The sequence below is a fragment of the Dipodomys ordii genome, unplaced genomic scaffold (genome assembly GCF_000151885.1).
Source record: "Dipodomys ordii isolate 6190 unplaced genomic scaffold, Dord_2.0 Scaffold18, whole genome shotgun sequence".
NCBI classification, from domain to species: Eukaryota; Metazoa; Chordata; class Mammalia; order Rodentia; family Heteromyidae; genus Dipodomys; species Dipodomys ordii.
In genome coordinates, this window is record NW_012267234.1 from 11,717,806 (window position 1) to 11,737,381 (window position 19,576).

Here is a 19,576-nt window from a genome sequence, read left to right on the forward strand (position 1 = left end):
AATGAAATACATACTTTTATACAAAAAACAAGAAATATGTTATGTGGCATGGTGTGCAGATTTATTAATGATATGAAACCTCAATACACATCCATCAAGACATTATAACGTCTGTAAGGGAAAACATCATAATCTTCCTCAGTCCTATTTCCTCTTCATTGTCCCAAGTAAAAGAACAGATATCTGAGAGACATATATTATATGGTAGAACTTCCTATATGATGGCACTTGGAGTATAGATTTTTAAATGTCAGTTGCCACGGAATTATTATGTACAACATTAAGTTGAATGCTTTAGAAGAAAAACATCTCAATGGAATGATGCATCTAGGTACAACTGTCATACCTATGGTAGTCATTAAATGAAGGTTATTGAGTATGACTCCTGAGGTGGTATGTACTGTACCATCAAGAGTAAGAATGGGCTGAGAATGTGGCTTAGTGGTAGAGTGAGTGCCTAGCTTGCATGAAGCCCTGGGTTTGATTCTGCAGTACAACATAAACAGAAAAAGCTGGAAGTGGCACTATGGGTTAAGCGGTAGAATGCTAGCCTTGAGCAAAAGAAGCTCAAGAACAGTGCCCAGGCCCTAAGTTCAAGCCCCAGGACTGGCAATGGTGATAATGATACCTAGAATATTAAACAAGATTATATATAATACCTATTAAAAATAAGCATTGAATAAAAATATATTTGATTATTATTTCTCATCATACAAAAAGAGCCAGGGGAAATGGCTTGTAGGAAGACATTTGTGTGGTATTATATCAGAGTGTGTTTTGTTTTTCTTTCTTACCTAAAAAAGCAAAAAAGAAATGAGAGTGAGGTAGGTCCTAAGGTCTGGAAATAAACTGATCTATCTAGAACAGAGCTCTGTGAAATAAGAGTTTTAATGCTGCCTTTTCATCACCTTTCACTTGTTTTTCTAAAGTTTTGAAAGTGAGGCCATCTTATAAAGAAACAGATTTATCAGGAAACAAATTGCTATGTGGAAATTTTAGGCGCATTAGCTTTATGACTCTCATCTTGGAGCTTATTTATTTGTACAGATGTCCCCTAGCTTTGTGTAAATCATGCCAGTGTGCTCAGGAGCGGTCTTGTTTCCTTTTATTTAACTTTTACTGAGTCTTGAGAAGGCAATGACTTTAAGATGGAACTTTATGGTCTTTATTCCAGGGTGTTAACCTAGTAACCTAAAATATTATTGCTGCATATTACTTGAAAGCAATATGTATTACATATACTTGCTCCCCTAGTTGGCTTTATAATTCTTATAGACTTTTCCCACAAATAAATAGGTAGATCATTTCAAAGTATCCCTCTGTATGAAAAAGAGAAGAGCCTTAAAAAATATTTAAGACAATATGAGAGCAGGGAATGTGGCTTAGTGGTAGAGGGCTTGCCTAGCAATGCATGGGTTCAATTCCATGGTACCACATAAACAATAAATAAAGTTAATAAAATATGATGAAACATAACAAAATTATTTAGAAAGATATGAATCTAAGGGAATCAGGGACTGACCAATTAATCTGGTGGCAAATCAGAGAAAAGAACACCCAGAGATAAAGATTTATATAGAGTCTCTTCTCTAGATGGTTTCAGATGTGGTTGAAAAGTTGAAAGTAGAAAAAAAAAACACATCAGATTAGTGAGGTCAAATTTTGAGTCAGGATGGGCCAAGGAAATAAATGGGAAATTCCAGTACACCTCCCAAACTTGGAGTTAGACTCTAAATTCCATACACTAGGAACAAAGTAACCTAGAACAGATCCTAACTCAAATTATTCCTGGCTGAAGGAGATTCAGGATTGCTAATCCTTTCACAGCTTTCCAAGAAGCAAACATATCATCACTGGAAGAAGAAAACTACAATTTGTATCTACAAATGGCTAACAATTTTCAAATAACCAGGCATAAAGGGGACTAGAAAACAGCATAAATAGATGTGTTTCATGTATTCTGTCATGGCTCAGCAGTAGAATACCTGCCTAGTAAATACCAAAAAGCTATAAGTGGAGTTGTGGTTCAAGTGGTAGAGCACTAGCTTTGATCACAGAAAGCTCAGGAATAATGCCCAGGCCCTGAGTTCAAGGCCTAGGATCAGCACAAGAAAGAAAAGAAAAAGAGAGAGAGAGACAAAGAGAAAGAGGAAGAGAGAGGGGGGAAGGAGGGAGGGAGGAAAGAAGGAAGGGAGGGAGGGAGGGAAGGAAGGTAAATAGAGCAAGAGAATAAAACTATTATTGCCTTCCATAGGAAGAAGTAATTAGATAATGTCCAATTAAAAAATGTTACCTAGCAGCAGATTATGGAGATAGAACAGCAAGTAACAAAAGAATTTCTCAAAGAACCAACAGTGGTCAGCTGTTTCAATGGCCCAGAAATTGAGTAAATGACCATTGGAGAGAAGATTCAAATAACTATGTTTCACAGTGCCCCTTTTATAGAGCCATATCATTTTTTAAATTGTGTGCATGTTTACATTTGATAAAAAAATTTAAAGTTTCAATGATGGCACAGGACATTCTATAGTGTCTATTTATATAAGGAAAAGTTTATATACAAATATGCTTTTCCTAGCCATAGAATACATAGGAAAGGATACATAGAAAACTGCTAACAATGGCTACCTCCAGGGATAGTGACTAGAAACCATTCGTAGATCTGAGAGACATTTTCCCTTTGAATCTGTTTGAATTTTTCATTGTGTGCCTGCATGTTTTGTTTAAAATAAAACCTTCTAAGAAAGAAAGTGAGAGTGAGGCTGAAGCACAAGAGAGCAGAGTTAGATGACCTCTAAAGAGAGACTATCTAGAGATATAGCTAAGTTGCAGAATATTGACCTTGCATGCACAAGGCTTTGGGTTCAATCCTCAGCAGAGAGGGGGGAGGAATAGAGAGAGAGAGGGCAGAAAGAGAGGAGATTGGGGGCCTGGAGAGAGGGCCTATGTATTATTAGGTCCATGTATGTATTCCTACTCCTCTCATGGGATAAACACTGTTTCTGTTGCCAGCTATTTCACTCAAGATAGATTGTCATCACATTTAATATGAATTATTAAGGACTGTTCTTGTACATACCATTTTTACTGGCTGACTTTATTGCATCATTTTCCTTCAGCACAGTGGATTTGACTAATTCCCTACTGACAGACTGTTCCCAATTTTCTAATGCTGTAAACAATGTGTGTATCTTAATTATAGCTCACATCCTTAAGTATTTCCTTTGACTAAATTCCTAGAAACACAATTGCTGTGTCGAATGGCATGAACAGAAGTGGAAATCTTCATCCATTTCATGAATTACCGCCCAGAAAATTTGTACCAATTCATGTCTTGCTCCTCCTCCACAGAGTATTGAAGAATTCTTTTTCTCCCAGATCCTAGCCAACCATTTTTGTTTTGCCAAATCTAGCAAAATTTTTAATGTTGTTTTAAATTTATGATTCGTTGACTTTCTGGTAAGTCTAAACATTATTAACATATCTGTTGGCTAACAAGTAAATATTGTTTTTGAGGCCTGTCCCCATTCTCTGGCCTTGGGCTGACCAAAGCGTAAAAAGAATGGTTTCCCTCTTCAGTGCTCATAATCTCACAAACTAATTGAGACAACATGGACAATACAGTTACACAGAAGCAACTAACAGTTTATCATTGGTTGCAGCATTAGAATGGAGGCTTCAGGCTAAGAAGGAGGATGGACAAATGGGAATGTGTTTACATGGTGATGGTACTGGGTACATTTGGGAAGAATGGATGGCCATCTGTTCTGGGAGTGAGGCTAAAAACATCATTGGAACTTCCTTTTATTTTTCCATTGGTTGTGGGGCTTGAACTCAGGACCTGGGTACTATCCCTGAGCCTCTTTGTGCTCAAGGCTAGGCCTCAACCACTTGAGCCACAGTGTCACTTCTGGCTTTTTCTGAGTAGTTTATTGGAGATAAGAATCCCACAGACCTTTCTGCCCAGGTAGCGTCAAGCCGTGATCCTCAGATCTCAACCATCTAAGTTGCTAGGATTACAAGAGTGAGCCACTAGTAGTTAGAACTTCTTGTGGAGATCTGGGAGTAGATCCAGATCAGATCTGCTGTTCTGGTCCAGATTGTGGGTCACCATATTTGCAGAATGACTCCTTAAAAAGAAGTGAGATCCTATCGCTTACTAAATTCTACATAAAATAATGGATTCCCAAATGTAAAAAAGTGATCCTATGTGGACTAAACAGGAAAATAGTGACAACTGTTCCCTACATTTGGGGTCCATGAATTCTATAACTTGTATGTAATGTCTGGGACTTTCTGTAGGTATATTATATATATGCAGGGTTTTTTTTATGGAAGGGATCCATGACTTTCTCAAAGATGATACGAAGCTCAAAACCACTGATCCAGACATTAAGAAATAATCCAGAATCTTCAGTAGTTGAGGAACAGGTAGAGATATCTGAAAGGTAACGAACTATATGGAAAATAACATGAATAGTAACTACCATTTATTGAGTATTTACTATGCTAGACTAGGTGCTAGATGCTTGCTACTCATTTTATTTCATCTTTAAGTATCATATTTAACAGATAAGAAAACCAAAGTCTAGACTTAGTGAGAGAGAGCCCAAAGTTGCCTGGCTATAAATGGTAGAGTCCAAACTTGACCACTAGGTCATGTGGCTCTAAAGCCTACATTGCTATTCATGACCCTAATGGCCTCTCTTATAAAGCTCTAGAACTGATTCTTCTCATATCCTCTCCACATTTTCTGTTAATTGTTTTAAGCAGCAAAGTAACTCATTTCAGAGAAGGGAATGATATGATTAGAGATGAATAAGAGAAAGGCCTTAGTCACTTCATTGTTCTCATTCTACAAAGAATTGCTCATCTGCTGAGATAATAGTACAAATCCACAGAAATCTCACTCGGCAAGTTGCTTCCTTTTGTCATTTGCTTTTTCTCCTTCCATGGGAGGAAATTCTTGCAGATTACAGTTTGCAAATAAGTTGTTTTTTAAATGTACAGAATTATTTTCTTCAAGCTTCATAGTTATTAATACTACAGAATAGCATGTCTGTCTAAGGAAATTCACACTCTTCGTTATTGTTGATGTGACATCTGTAAACAATAGCACTCACTTCTGCCTTTTAGAGCAAATATTAAATACACAATAAGGAAATTTATAAAAGCTCTGACCTTGGAAGCTGAACACTGCCAAAGAACAGTGCTGTTACCCTACTGTCAAATCTAAAGCAAATGTGATCTTTATGTATGTGAAACCTCAGAGTGGAGGGCCTAGCACTAGTCACCAGTGGGCATAGAACTCTAAATTGTAAAAAGAAAAACTCTACATTTTCCATTTTTCATACAACCATATGCACTGTTGTTCACACTCCTACCTTGAATGCATGTTGTTTATAGGCTGCTGAAATGACTTGCCCTCAACCCCAATTTCAGATAAATAACAGGCAGCTATTGTTGAGGTTTTGATAGAAGACTCCTTTTTATCATCTTTGAAACAAATACATAACCTTATATCACTTTTCTATTGCTGGGTAGCAAATTGACACCCTTTGGGGGTTTAAAACAAAATTCCTAATTGGGTACTGATGGTTCATGTCTATAATCCTATCTACTCAGGAAACTGAATCTGAGATCATGGTTCAAGGCCAACCAAGCAGAAAGTCTGTGAAACTTTTATATCCAAATAACAAGCACAAAATCAGAAGTGGAGCTGTGACTCTAGTGGTAGTGAAACAAGCCAAGTAAGAGCATGAGGCTCTGAGTTCAAGCCCCAGTACTGGCACACACACACATACACACACACACACACACACACACAAGAATTCCTATACACATAAAAATATATATAAAATCATAATGAAACTGCCTATTTTGTATAATTAATAAAAATGGATTTATTAATATACACTGATATATATTGATATACATGTAACATATGATTAAATTCATTTTCTTTTAAGTAGAAAAGGTGATGCTAATATATTGTCTGCTTCCATGGGTCAAAAGTCCAGGCATGGCCTGGCTGGATCCTCTTCTTTGGATTGTACCCAAAAAAATATGTTAGCCGAGCTGTGTATTTTGCAGGAGATTTGATTGAAAATAAGTCCACTACTAGGCCCTTCAGGTTACTTGCAGTTGAGTGATGGAGATTTCCTTTTTCTTACTGGTTATCAGCAGGAACTGCTCTCAGCTGCGACTAAGACACCAACAGTTCCCTACAGTATGGTCCCCTTGCATGGGCCTTCCACCTATACCTAATGCCAAACATCTGGAAATTGGCAGAAAGAGATCAAACCCACATCCTTTTTTCTTCCAGAATCTTCCTTCTGAATCAGTGTCCATACTCTGTTACTGTTTTGAAAAGGTTACAAAATATTCTCCATAGCTATGATGATTATTGATCATGCATCTTCCCTAAAAACAAAGGACACATCTTAAAAGTCAAATATCAAAGAAACCCAATGATGTTGGATCAGTTTACATCCTTACTTTTAGTAAGGATGGCCCCAAACTGTAGCATCTGGCATTTTAATGTGCCTTATTTTGGGCTCTATATTGTAGTTTGCTGTCTGTTTTTATGCCAAGAATTGATTAATGAGCTTCATCAAAAAGAAAATGCACCAATTGCCAAGAAAACAACTTCAAGTCTTGTTTCCAAGCAGCTAACCTGTGTCAGCAGGAATAAGAACAGAAATGGTACACAACCTTTGAAAACTAATGTCCCCTGACTTGAAATAGCACTCATGCTGGTGGCATCCCCACTTTACTGTGGATAGAGGACTGACCTGTGCCACTGACTAGAGGAAGAAAACAAATAGCTGTAATGAAAAAAGTGACATTGCCAGTACCCTGTCCAAAAGGCATCTTGCTTGTCGATAAGAAAAAGAGAAGGGTGGGGGAGGGAGGGAGGGAAGGAATGGAAGGAAGGAAAGAAAGACATGGATTTATGTCTCAATTGTAAGCTCAGTTTCATAAATGAGCACAACTATATAGAATATTCTAAAGCCACAGATTTAGGGAGAAGGGCCAACAAAGTGAAATCTTCCTGCCTAGAACTTGCTTGAAGTTTTCCCTAACCACAGATAGATGTGAACTCTGGGTCCAGAATTGCTAGAGGAATTGAAATGCTAAGTTATTTGCTCACTTGAGCTGTTTGCCTTTCAAAATCTGAAGTTTTGGAGAGTTACATTTGGGGGAATGCCTGAGAATGTGGCAGTACACTGAACCAATAAGGTAGTTTTGACAGAGAACAGGTTGCAGCTCACCATACTGGTCTTTTTTATTCTGTGCCCATAGCTAGACTACACTTCCCAGATTCCTCTGGGGTTAGGTATGGCTGTATGACTGAGTTCTAGCCAGTGCAAGTGGACAGAAATAATGTGCTACACTTCACAAATGCCACCAACAGCTATTTCGTTTTCTTTCACCATTAGTGGCTGACTGTGTGTCAGAGTCTAATGTCCTTACACGTCCCAACTTAGTCTGAAATCATTTTATCTAAGTTATTAAATTTATTAGAATCTGTTTAGCTGACGTTGCTCAATGATTAAATAGAATAGAAGCCCGTCCTCATCCTTGTCACCATTTGGAATTCATGTGATCTAGAAATAAGCTTCTGTTGTTATATTAAACCATTGAATGTCAGGGGGCTTTATATTATAGCAGCTACTATTACCTTATCTTAAATAGCTGCCTAGATTCTAAAAACTGCGAATAAGAAAGATGATAGTTGGAAGAAAGGAGAAAGGCCAGTCATTCAAGCATGAAAAATCTATTTCCATGTATTACTTTGATTGTGTAGGTCAACCTGAATATGTTAAATCAAGGATTTCTATCTACTGTAATAAGAACTCTAAATGAAATGAAGTTACCTTGATCTATCTTAAAATATCTGTAGAAAATTGGATTTGCATTTATAGCACTTTTAGAGCTCTATTTAGTGTCATCTTCTATGATTAATATGTTATAAAATTTTAGTTTTTTCACTTTGGAACTGGTACAAAAATTGGATGAACTAGACTTATTTCTTTGAATCTAAATATAAGCACAGTATTATAGCATTTGATTCTTATAGTTTCTCTTGCCAATAGTAATCGATCCACATTCACAAAGATGAAATTTAAGAGGATTATTATCTTTTACTAATGTACGGATACAAAAGACTTTGCTTCCTGTTTTCGCAATGTTCTAATCCTCTGCCAGGACTAAGTGACAATAAGTAGGGAAGTTATAGAGAAATTTGGGGATTGCAAGAATTAATGTTTTCTACATGTGTCCTTCAAATACAGTTATCATAATAATATCTCTAACCAGGTCCTACTTCATCTAGAATACTATTTAATGCTTAATTGTTTTTTTCTATATCTGTGTCTCTATGGATGTTCTACATGCAAAGAGTTTGCATAATAATAAGTCTTTTGACTTAAAAGTTTAACCTACAATTACCATTAATACCAAAATTAAAATTTCCTTCTATCATTATCTACATCCTAATTGTATACAACAAATTGTTCTTCAGTGCTTTATTTAATTCCTTTACTTTTTGAAATACAATTTACTTATTTACCATGTATACTTTTAGACTAGGAGGAAATATAACTAGCTCTCTGGTCTGTCTAACAGGATTTGTTTTCAGTTGCAAATTGGAAAATTGGCATTTTGGTTTAAATATTAGATTTTCCTTATGTAAGACCAAAGAGCCATTTCTTAAAAGAGTGACTGTTGGGCCCCAGTGATGAAATCCAGTTTCTGAATCTGCACTAGAGCCAGCTCTAGGTTTGGGTGATGTTCCAAGGTACTGGAAATGTTCCTGTGATGTTCTGCCAGGCCTCAGTTTCTAACTTTTGCCTGTGATGTGCAATGGACATTCTTCACATTTACAAAGTTTATCAGCACAACTCTATTCCAAACCCAGCCTAAGCTTGTCAGAAGTTTCTGATTTATGGCCTCCATTATACCTGTGTTGCCAGAATGATATATTTTATGTTTCTCCTTTTCTTCTTTTTTCTAGAAACTAAATGCCAAAAGGATAGTTTTAGACTGGACTGTCCTCCGAAGTTGAGCTCAGTGAATTTTACATTAGTTTTAAAATAAATTATCTTCTGAGCCCTTGTACTATGAATTGAACCAAGGAAGATAGGCCAGGAAATAATCAAGTTCTTCTCCAATGGATTGGGGAGTCTAGATTCTCTTCTAGTCATTATTTTGAAAGTTTCTACTAATCTCCATCCTCTTTTATGGCCTTTTCTCAATGCGCTATTGGTAATCACTAAATGTTTTACATGAAGATTAATTCACATATATGGATAAATATACATATACATAAATAATGTCTTTCCCCAAATAAACTAGAACTACCCAAATTGAATAGAAGTAACTATCAAAAAAGAGGGAAAAGATACTTTTTAGAGATAAATGCTTACATATATCATTAGAGTGGAATAAATTAGAAGTTTTAACAGCATAATATAATTAGGAACATGCCACTGATAGTTGTCTAATTTCACATTTAGAGTGAAAAGGAAATCCTGTGGGTTATACTTATTACAAAGAATTCCTATATCCTCTGTCCTGGAATAGCATCTTGTTCTTTAGAGTTCCGTGAAGCACTTATGTCCCAGACTTCTTGTAACTTGCATTTTTATTATTTACATGTTGCTCTTCCTTTATGTCATCATGGCAAGATTCTTTAGGAAAGAGGATATATTTGGAGTTTTTCTTATTTTGTAGAACACCTTGGGCACAAGGAAGTGAAATGTATATTTTCTGTTACTTGAAAGTCCTAAGAACAATTTTCTCATCAAATTTTCAGAGAGACTAAAAGAAGCAGTTAATAAGATGTCATAATCCAAGTTATAAATGCTGAAAACATAAAATAAAAACAAAAGAACAAAGATCTAAAAATCCAAAACCCTAAATTAAGAATGTAATAGATAAGTTTTAACACCATATTATAAACCACTGAAGAGAGAATTGGTGAACTAGAAGAAAACTCAGGAGAAAATGAAGCATAGAGAAAAAAGAAAAAATATCACTCTGACAAAATACCTTAGAGAAACAAAAGATGAAAGCCTTATCCCCAAGCTGGTGGCTCATGCCTCTAATCCAGGTGAGCATGGTATAAGTAATTAAGCACTATTTTGGAAGATGGTATAAGGAGGAGAGAAAAGACAGAGAAGAATTAAGATAACAAGAAGTGCTAGAGGTATGTTGCGATTTAAAATGTGATGGTCAAGACAGTGTTATTGAAAGGTGTTATTTTGTGAATGACCTTAATGAAAGAGAGAGAGAGAGAGAGAGAGAGAGAGAGAGAGAACCACGAAAATCTAAGCACTTAAAAGGAATAGATTGTAGATGGGCAGGAGTCCCTTGCAGCTCTACTATATTATGTACTTCAAAGTGAGTTTGGAGTTTGAGCTAATTAAGTTCATATTAGTTTTTATTTTTATTAGAAATCAGGACAATGCCCTATATTGTGTTCATTAATAAAAGTAGTTCATCTTCACTCTCACCAGAAACTTTGCATTTGAAAAAATGTGTCTTTTAAAAATTCCCAAATTCCATAAAGAATGTTGTCCTTTCAGTTGGTATCTCAGAATCTGGAGGTTAAGCCAGATAATTAATATAAGCTTGTTAGAGAACTGTGTTGTCATCATGGGAAAAAGATGTAAAGAATCTTCACAGAGTACTCAAAAGTAGAATTGTAGGTTTGCCCTTCAGAATCAAATTGCTTTTTTTAGGAAAAAGAAAGAGGAAAGCCAACAAACACTCAGCTGCTTTGATTCTAAAGCATAATGTTTGTCTCTGATGTTAAATTCTGTGGTGTCAGCCAAATGAAGCACAGAGGGCTTTGACATATGCAGAATGAAAAGCCTGTTAACTTGTACTCTTGTTAACTTGTAGTCTTGTTTTGCAGGCAAACAAAAAATCCCTGTGGACAGTTGGACCCTATGAAGGCATGGTTCCCCCAGAAACCGATATTGCCCTGGAACTGACTGCCAACCTGAATGATATATTAACATTCAAAGACACAGTTGTTGTGGAGGTTAAAAATAGCAATACCTATCGGATCCCTGTCCAGGCTTCAGGAATTGGTTCTACCATTGTTTCAGATAAGCCTTTTGCTCCAGAACTCGATTTGGGAGCACATTTTAGGTATAAGGGAATATCATGGACTGATTTTTGTAGGTAGATATCATATGTGTCACATCAGTGCAACATCTCTACCTCATAAAAATATTTCTAATTAAATAGAACTAGCATATTCATTGCCTCTTCTGTCCTATCCTCACTTTTTCTTGGTTTCCAGTGGGTACATTAGCCTGCAAGAAGACATTTACTAATCATAGCTTGGTTACATTTTCTACGCTACATTATCACACCCTAGAAAAGGGGATGGTTTGTAGGAACTGTACTCTTCTCTCAGACTTACAGTGACTTCTCCATGATGAATTTAGAATCTCAATTATTCTCCTTTTTGAGTTCATTACACTGCTAATATCTCCCCATGAATGTAGAAAATACAGTTACAGCTTAGTGCCAACCTAAATAAAGTATACCAAGGAAGGGGAAAATACATTGAAAATATATCACCTTAAGTATTGAAAAGCCAGTGACTTGTTTTTGCTCCCTACCGTAGCACTGAGATGGCTACAATCTGGTTTCACCTGATCACTCAGGAAAAGCTACTGAGTATAAATATTTAAATAAGAGGTGTTACAGTATAGATAGCTTTGAGTAGAACAATCTAGTGTAGATATTAAACGTATGAGGTTTGAGTTCTGATGTGTGAAGATTTACTCCTGGTTCTCCAAGAGACTCATGCAGTTAACCATTTTGGGGCCACAAGGTCTGGTGCAGTACTATGAATAGACCTCTTTGGGTACTCCTCCTGCCTTCTAGACCAGCTGTCCCTGAAACCAAGTCATATGCATAGTTCTTACAGATATGACTAATAGTTGTCAGTTAGGGGTCTTCTGTGTTTCCTTCCGTCTGCTCCATCTACAAAACAGTACTTGTCCACTAAAAATACCACAAACCAATAGCAAATTAAGTAACAGGAAAGATAGAGTTGTATTATTTTAGATAAGAATCATATGTTTTGAGTCACATAAATATAAAAATCTTCAGACAGGCACCTGTGGCTCACACCTGTAATTCCAGCTATTCAGGAGGCTGATATATGAGGACCATGGTTTGAAGCCAGCCCAGGCAGAAAAGTCTCCAATTAACCACTCAAAATACCAGAAGTGGTGCTGTGGTTCAAAGTTGTAGAGCACTAGCCTTGAGCAAAAATGCTCAGGGACAGTGCCCAGTCCCTGAGTTCAAGCCCCACAACCAACAAAAATAAATAAAAATCCTCCTTTAGTGTCCATAGGCTCAGACATTTTGTCATTGCATATCAATGCTTCTAGATATAATTATAGTCCTTAATTTACAAAGAGTGCCAAAGAGCTCAAAATTGCCTGGAAGTGGAAGATTAACAATTTTCTATTAATGTATAAGCAAAATGTAGATGTTAGCTGCTAATCCCCTTTGCCTAAACTCTATTGTTTTTCTTTTTGACACAAAATCATGTGCTAGCAACAGTTAGAAGAATCATTAGGAGTAGGCAAATGACAGTTTACAGCCTGTTTCTGTGAAGTTTTATTAGTACATAGCAAGTATGTCTCTGGCTTCTTTCACACAAAGAACTGACTAGTTGGGTCTAGAGGCATGGCTCAAGTGGTAGAACCCTAGTCTAGCAATTAAAATACCCTAAGTTCAATCACCAGTATGTGCACACCTCAAAAAAAAGAGTTGTGACAGAAGCCATGTAGCCCTCAAAGCCTAAATATTATTATTAATTGCTATTATTATTATTTTACAGAAGATGCTAGATAACCCCAAGTCTAAAGAAAATCTGTGTACTACCCTTTCTAAATAGAGGTCTGTTCTCTTAGCTTTCCAGTGCTTCTATATCTTTATAAAATTGAAGTTAATACACATTCAATCACTGTGTTTATATGATTGTTGAAAGTGTAATGTGAATAAGTAACAAAGGCCCTACCTACTCTGTAAACAACATGTATTCATTATTTCTCCTAAAAGCTTACCATTAGCCATAAAATTAAACTGCCAGATAAAGATATCCCATTCAGCATGTTCTGTAGACACATATTTAGAGAAAAATGGCTTTATCTCACAACTGGTAAATATTTCTTCTGAGTATTTATTTGGTGCTTCAAGTTACTTATTTAGTAAGATGTCATTATCTAAGCAACTAGTATAAAAATCTCAAAGCATGGTATTAAAAAATAAAATATAGTTTCAGGATTAGGTGTTTTTCCCCTGAAAAATAGGTAATTAAGTATATAAACTGTCCATAAATCAGTTATTTTTAAAATTTCTATCAACCTATTTGAACCCACCTCCAATATCAACTACTTCACAGAGCCAAGCAATCAGGAGATTCTTAAGACATTTTGGTGTGATAGAGAATGATAGGAAAGAAGGAAAGAAGGAAGGATTGAATGAAATAGCAATATCTCCAAAACACATCTATCCGAAAGGAATACCCAGTCTAGATGGTATCCTGGCCCACTTCAGTCCAGTCCCCCCTACTTCTGCTTAGGTTTATTGTCTTATTCTACTTCAAAGTGCCACTTAAATTGAGCCTGCCATCACAAGATATTTTACTCACTCAGAAGAATTTTAGTCAACACAATGTGAAATATCCTCCCCCTCCAGTCAACATTTTCCTTTCTTTTCTCACCTCAAAGACATTTCTCATGAGTTAAAGGGCTTCCTACATGAACTATGTTCATTTATCTTATGGTATGCTTTACAGTAGACTAAGGGTGTGTGGAGCCACGGCCACTCAGAGTGGTGGCAACTCTGGGAAGAAACCCAGGTTTGTGACTCCAAGTCTAGGACTCCTAAAGTCAAGCTCACTCTATCACTATAATGGGTCCTAATACAGTCATGACTTGGTTTTCCTATGGATTTTTTTCAAAAAGGTGTACCTTGTTTTGTTGCCTGCTCTTTAAGTACTTTCAGAAGAGTAAATAATTCCCAAGGATGTAGAACTAAGTGGAACATCCCTATGTTGACTCTTATCAATGCCTTTCTCTTCTTTTCCAGCCTGGATATCTACTATTACAACTTCAAGTTGACCAACAAAGGACGTCGAGTCCAACAGTTGTTCTGGATGAATGATGATTTCCACCCCCAGGAAAAGCAGAACAAAAAGGGACAAATGACCAAAGGAAAGCCCAGGGGCTCCCAGGAGCCCAAAGATCCAGAGACCCCTGTGTTTCAGCTGCATCCTGTTAGGATGGAGCTGTACCCAGGCCAGACAACAGATGTGACACTAGAGGGCTATTCTGCGACTCCCAGGGTGAGGAAAACACATTTAGAAGCTATTTTTCTCCCAAGTAAATCCTCTCTGTACTTTATCTATTTCTTAGGAGAGTCCCTTGATATTTATTTGAGAAAGAATCTGGTTTCTCAAAGATTACCTACAGCGGTGAGTTACCATGGCAGCATCCACTGCTTTCAAGGTTCAGCTGTGCTCAGTTTTTTTGTTTGTTTCTGTGGTTGCCATGACCTTAACCTTAAAGGACCATTTAAAGCAGGTTTTCCTCTCCACAGTCAACAGTGACCAAGCCAGTCAATCTCTGTTTGGGGAAAATGCCGTTTTCAGTCAAAGAAATCCTTCCTATTAGCAGTTAGTATTAATTTAATGTTTATCCATAAAAGGGCATTTTAATTAGACACTCAGGGCTGCCTCTTTTGTCTAGATATTGTAGCATCCTGTGATCTCTTCCCTCCCTCCATGACCACCACAGCATCACACTTGAAAACATCATTGTATGTGCATCAGTGACACAGACATACTTATCTTCAGCAGCTCTAAATTTCTGCTCTTGTTTGCATTATCACCACAGAATGTGCTTAAAACATTTAAGCATACCCATATGATGTATTTATTTATTACCTTCTCTCATGGAGTTTGGAAACTCCCAAAAACCTAAAAGAAAGACTTTTGAAGTCACTTCAGAGATGCTTCTCTCCTAGAAATGCAGACTTTGTGGATGAGAAATGGTGTTTTCTTAAGCTCCTGCCTGTCTTACCAAATTAGGAGGTGATACTGAATTTTCTCTTCATGAAATAGGAAGCAGTAAGAAATTTGTCTCCCAGAAGATGAGAAAATTGATCCATTGCTTAGCTTTACTAAGGGCCATGGGTTCCACTTTAGTGCATTTGTACTATTTTTTCACAGAGCATTTTCAGGTAAAATTCATCTTTGCATCCTCAATGCACAGAAAAAGTTCTCATTATAGAGTCTATAATGAGACAAACACTGTGCTGGGCACTGCGGATAAAATGATGAATAGGACACAGTCTCTGATCTCAAGACACTTTAAGCCTGTAAGAAGAGAACATTTACAATATAGTTATCAAGGATTGAGCATGTTTTCAAAAGGCATTAAATCTGAGCTACTGGAAAACTAAATTCAGATTAAGCTTTATTAAATTGTCCTAGAATGTGCTTCCAAATCATGTTATATAGTTGATTTCATTAACATCCCAAACCTGAGCACACTTCAGTCTAAGCTACGCATGATATAAATTCTCTTTTGATCCATTCTATTTTTTTTAAACCTTAGCCTTCTTGAATCCAAAGAAATAGTCATTTCTAATGCATGATTTTTAACCATGTAAGGATGAAGGGAAAAATTGATCCAACCACAATTCCCAGCTAATTGGATAAGAGGTTATGTAGCCACCACTGAACTGTGAGCCCCATGAAGAATTGTATCTGTCTTCATCATCATCATTTTATATACCCAGACCTGAACACAGCCCCTGCTGTGTAATAAATTTCATACAGATCAATGTATGGATGAATGCAAGTTGATTTTATCCTCGGGGGCAATCAGAAATAAACATAGAGTTCATCAAAGCTATATTTAACCAACCAGAACAAAACTGTGTGAAGTGAAAACAATCCCTGAATTGTACTATTCAGCCTAATGTGTTTGTTCCTCATATTCTCATTATGGTAGTTTGGAATCAGTTTGCTTTTGGTGGTTCACTAATTTTTCTGAGATATGGTGGTTCTAAAGATTCTGATGTATGCTGTGTACAGAAAGTTAAAGAAAAGTTGGTGTGCCACGCCATCGTTGGAGCCCAGAAGGGGAAGAGCTTGGTGATGTCAGTGAATATCATCTGTGAGTTTATAGCACCTCTAATCCAGCTCTCCAGCAAGCAGCTCTCATACCGCCTGGAGAAGGTCAGTAAGGCTGTGTTCAGGCAAGTGGGGTGCTCTGAGCAGGGATTAACATGTTCACATTTTCATTTGGGAAGTTAAATTAGTCAAAATCCTATTATACCTACCAGCTAGCCCATTTTTTTCTGTATTTCAGATGCTAATATATATTTAACAAAGGATTCTGAATCTAAATGTAGAATCATTTGAAGTGGAAGTTCTTTTTCCATTGCCCCTTGATGTATAAGGCCATAGGGAAGGAGCAGTTCAGCAAAGAAAATATGTGCCAGTCATTTTATTTCTCCTAGAAGAAGCAGCACAGACAAAGAATTGGGATTAAAATGATCAATAAGGGGCTGGGAATGTGGCTTAGTGGTAGAGTGCTTGCCTAGCATGTTTGAAGCCCTGGGTTCAATTCCTCAGTACCACATAAACAGAAAAATCTGGAAGTGGTGCTGTGGTTCAAGTGGTAGATCGCTAGCCTTGAGCACAGAGAAGCTCAAGGACAGTACCCAGGCCCTCAGTTCAAGCTACAAGACCAGCAAAAAAAATATCAATAATTATAATAATAGTAAGAGTGGATACCTCTTTCTGGTTAGCATTGAGTCATGTTCATGACATCTATTTAACCAGCTACATATATTTCCCCAGCTATCCCTCACAAAACCCTTACAATGGTAAATTTCTGTTATTCATGTGATACATTGAGGCAGGAGTTAAGCTGGGTAAATCACCTAGGGTTCCTCCAAAAAAAGCAAAACCATAAAGCAGAAAAGATAGCATAAAGTCTCTGAATTAGCATACTTGAGAGGCAGGTGGGCACCAGGACAGTAGAATTAGGGTTTCAGTGACTGCTAAGCTGAATATGAAGCTAATAAGCTCAATAAGAGATGTAAAAAGGAAATACTGCACTAGTTCCTGTTATGGTTATTAAGATTCATGGCTCTGTTTGCAATTTTTCTGTTAGAAGTAATCAGAAAAGATATTTATTGGCACCAGCTATACTGAATTTGGTGGTATCATATTTTTTTGGAACACAGCTATTTGATGAATATTTCTTGAATAGCTATCCTGTACAAGCTATCCTGTACATTAAATATGCAGCTTAGTTTCTTATTACTTTCTATACCCATAGACACGCATAAAAATATGTAGGTAGTGTTTTGTCTCTTCTCTTTAAATCCTGGTGCCTTTTGGCAGAGGGAGGGTAGCACATTTTTGCTTAAATGTCTGCAATTGAGGTTTATCGTTAGATTATAACTTGCAAGTATTCTGAATATGGCAGCAACTTCTCATCAAATTACAAAGTGAATTGAGTCACAAATACCTACTCTTAATATTTACCCTCCTTTTCTTCTCCCCAAATACCAGAAGTTTGAGCTCTATCCTACAACTGTAATGTTCAGTGTTCATTTTGTGTTCACATTTAATCCATAACAGGGATGAAGCAAGTTCATTATCAGGCATGGGTGAGAGACTGTTAGGTCTCAGTATTCAGATGTAATTGTCTAATATCAATTATCCATTCTCCCTCCTCATGGTCAGCTCAAGGATATGCTTCTGAGTTGATGCATTAGAATATAATGATAAGAATCCTGCCCATAGAACAGGTTTTCCATACTTCTTCCCTCAGATTTGATCTAGTTTATTATGATTATAACATTCATAAGCCACAGAGATGAAATCACATCTCTGTGGGATTGAAAAGGTCAGCTGAAACTTTCAGCCTGCTTACTTCATGAAGTTCCAGCAGCAGCCTCTGTCTGCTGATATTTGGGGAGACAATCAGCCCAGAAAGAAGGGGTCGTTTTAAAATAGATCAGCTTCTCTGGCCTTCAGCTCCTTCTCATCACTAACCTTCGAATGGCCTCTTGCCAAAACCAACCAAGTGTGGCTTCTACACTTCAAAGACATCTGTAGTGACATAGCAGCCTTCAGGGAAGGTCACTGGATGGACCATTCTCCATACAGCCTTTTACTTAGTAGGCTTAAATGTACTGCTTCATCACTCCCTAGACTGGGGAATGCAACCTGCAAATGCTACAGGAGTTGGTATCTGTGTTGTTAACAGTAGAAAGACGGCAGTGGAGGCTGGCATTGTGTGGCAAGTGCCAGACCAAGCCCTTGAAATAACCATTGGTTAGCACAACTGAGTCAGGTAAGCCAACAGATGCTGGTCATTCTGGTTCACCCAGGATTGAGGACCCAGGAACCACAATGGAAGGAAAACTGTGCCAGACATACCAGCAGAAAAATGGAAGATCAAAATATAAAATAAGGAAGCCCTCACTACAATTAGAACAAAGAGAGAAAGCAAATCAAAAAATGGTTAGCCTAGCACAAGGAGGAAACAATATGTTGGAAAAGCCCAAGGATAATGGGGGTAGAGAGGGTGGGTGCAGATTAGCCTTCCTTAGAAGCCAGCAATTGAGACTTCTAATGATTTCTGACTGATATTAAAACATCCCCTTTACAGATCATTCAAGAAATAATGTGAAGTTTGGCGCTGGTGCTTCATGCTTGTAATTCTAGCTACTCAGGAGGTTGAGATCTGAGGATTGAGGTTTGAAGCCAGCCCAGGCAGAAAAGTCTCCAACAAGTTCTTATCTCCAATTAACCACTCAAAACCCGGAGTGGTACTGTGGCTCAAGTGGTAAAGCACTAGCCTTGAACCCAAGAGGTTCAAACCCCACAACTGACAAAAAAGAAAAATCCAGGTTGACCAGATCTATTCAGTTTCCTCTATTTCAGTTTCCTCCTCCAGTTGAAAAATAAAAACTGATATGTCTAACAGAGTGAGAAGGTGCTTCTATATCAACTCTGTTCTTGGTATCAAGAAAAAAATATAGGAAATAATTATGAGCATTCATACACTGGCTATTCTAAACATGTTTGCAAATAGTATTTTAAGCACAGAGTTACTATCATAAGGGGAGAATGTTTATCTGTTCTAGTGATACCTGGATTCTTTCACACGAATGACTGTTTTATGATACTGTGGAATAATAGTTCTATCCACAAGCATGGATTTTTGTAAGTTTTCACTGAGGCAAAAAGATAGTCAGAAATCTAGGTCAGGCTCAGTAATTTATGTCTGTAATCCCAACTACACAGGAGGCATGGATGAGAAGACTATAGTCTAAGGCTGACCTGACCAAAAAGTATGATACTCTATCTTGAAAAATAACATTGGGCTTGAGGCATGGCCCAAGTGGTAGAACACCAGCCTAGCAAGCACAGGCCTTGAGTCTAAAACCTTAGTTACTTCCAAAAAGGAGAAATAAAAGAATTTTTTTAGCAAACAATCTTTTTTCT

At 37.1% G+C, this 19,576-nt stretch overlaps 1 protein-coding gene across 1 annotated transcript in view; it reads left to right on the forward strand.

The window, feature by feature from the left end:
- Positions 1-19,576, forward strand: part of Hydin (HYDIN, axonemal central pair apparatus protein) — a 235,242-nt gene that overhangs the window by 102,726 nt on the left and 112,940 nt on the right. Inside the window, exons 18-20 of the mRNA XM_013012798.1 lie at positions 10,925-11,163; positions 14,131-14,386; positions 16,142-16,285. Coding sequence (XP_012868252.1) covers positions 10,925-11,163; positions 14,131-14,386; positions 16,142-16,285 — 639 coding nt within the window. The remainder of the gene's footprint in view (positions 1-10,924; positions 11,164-14,130; positions 14,387-16,141; positions 16,286-19,576) is intronic.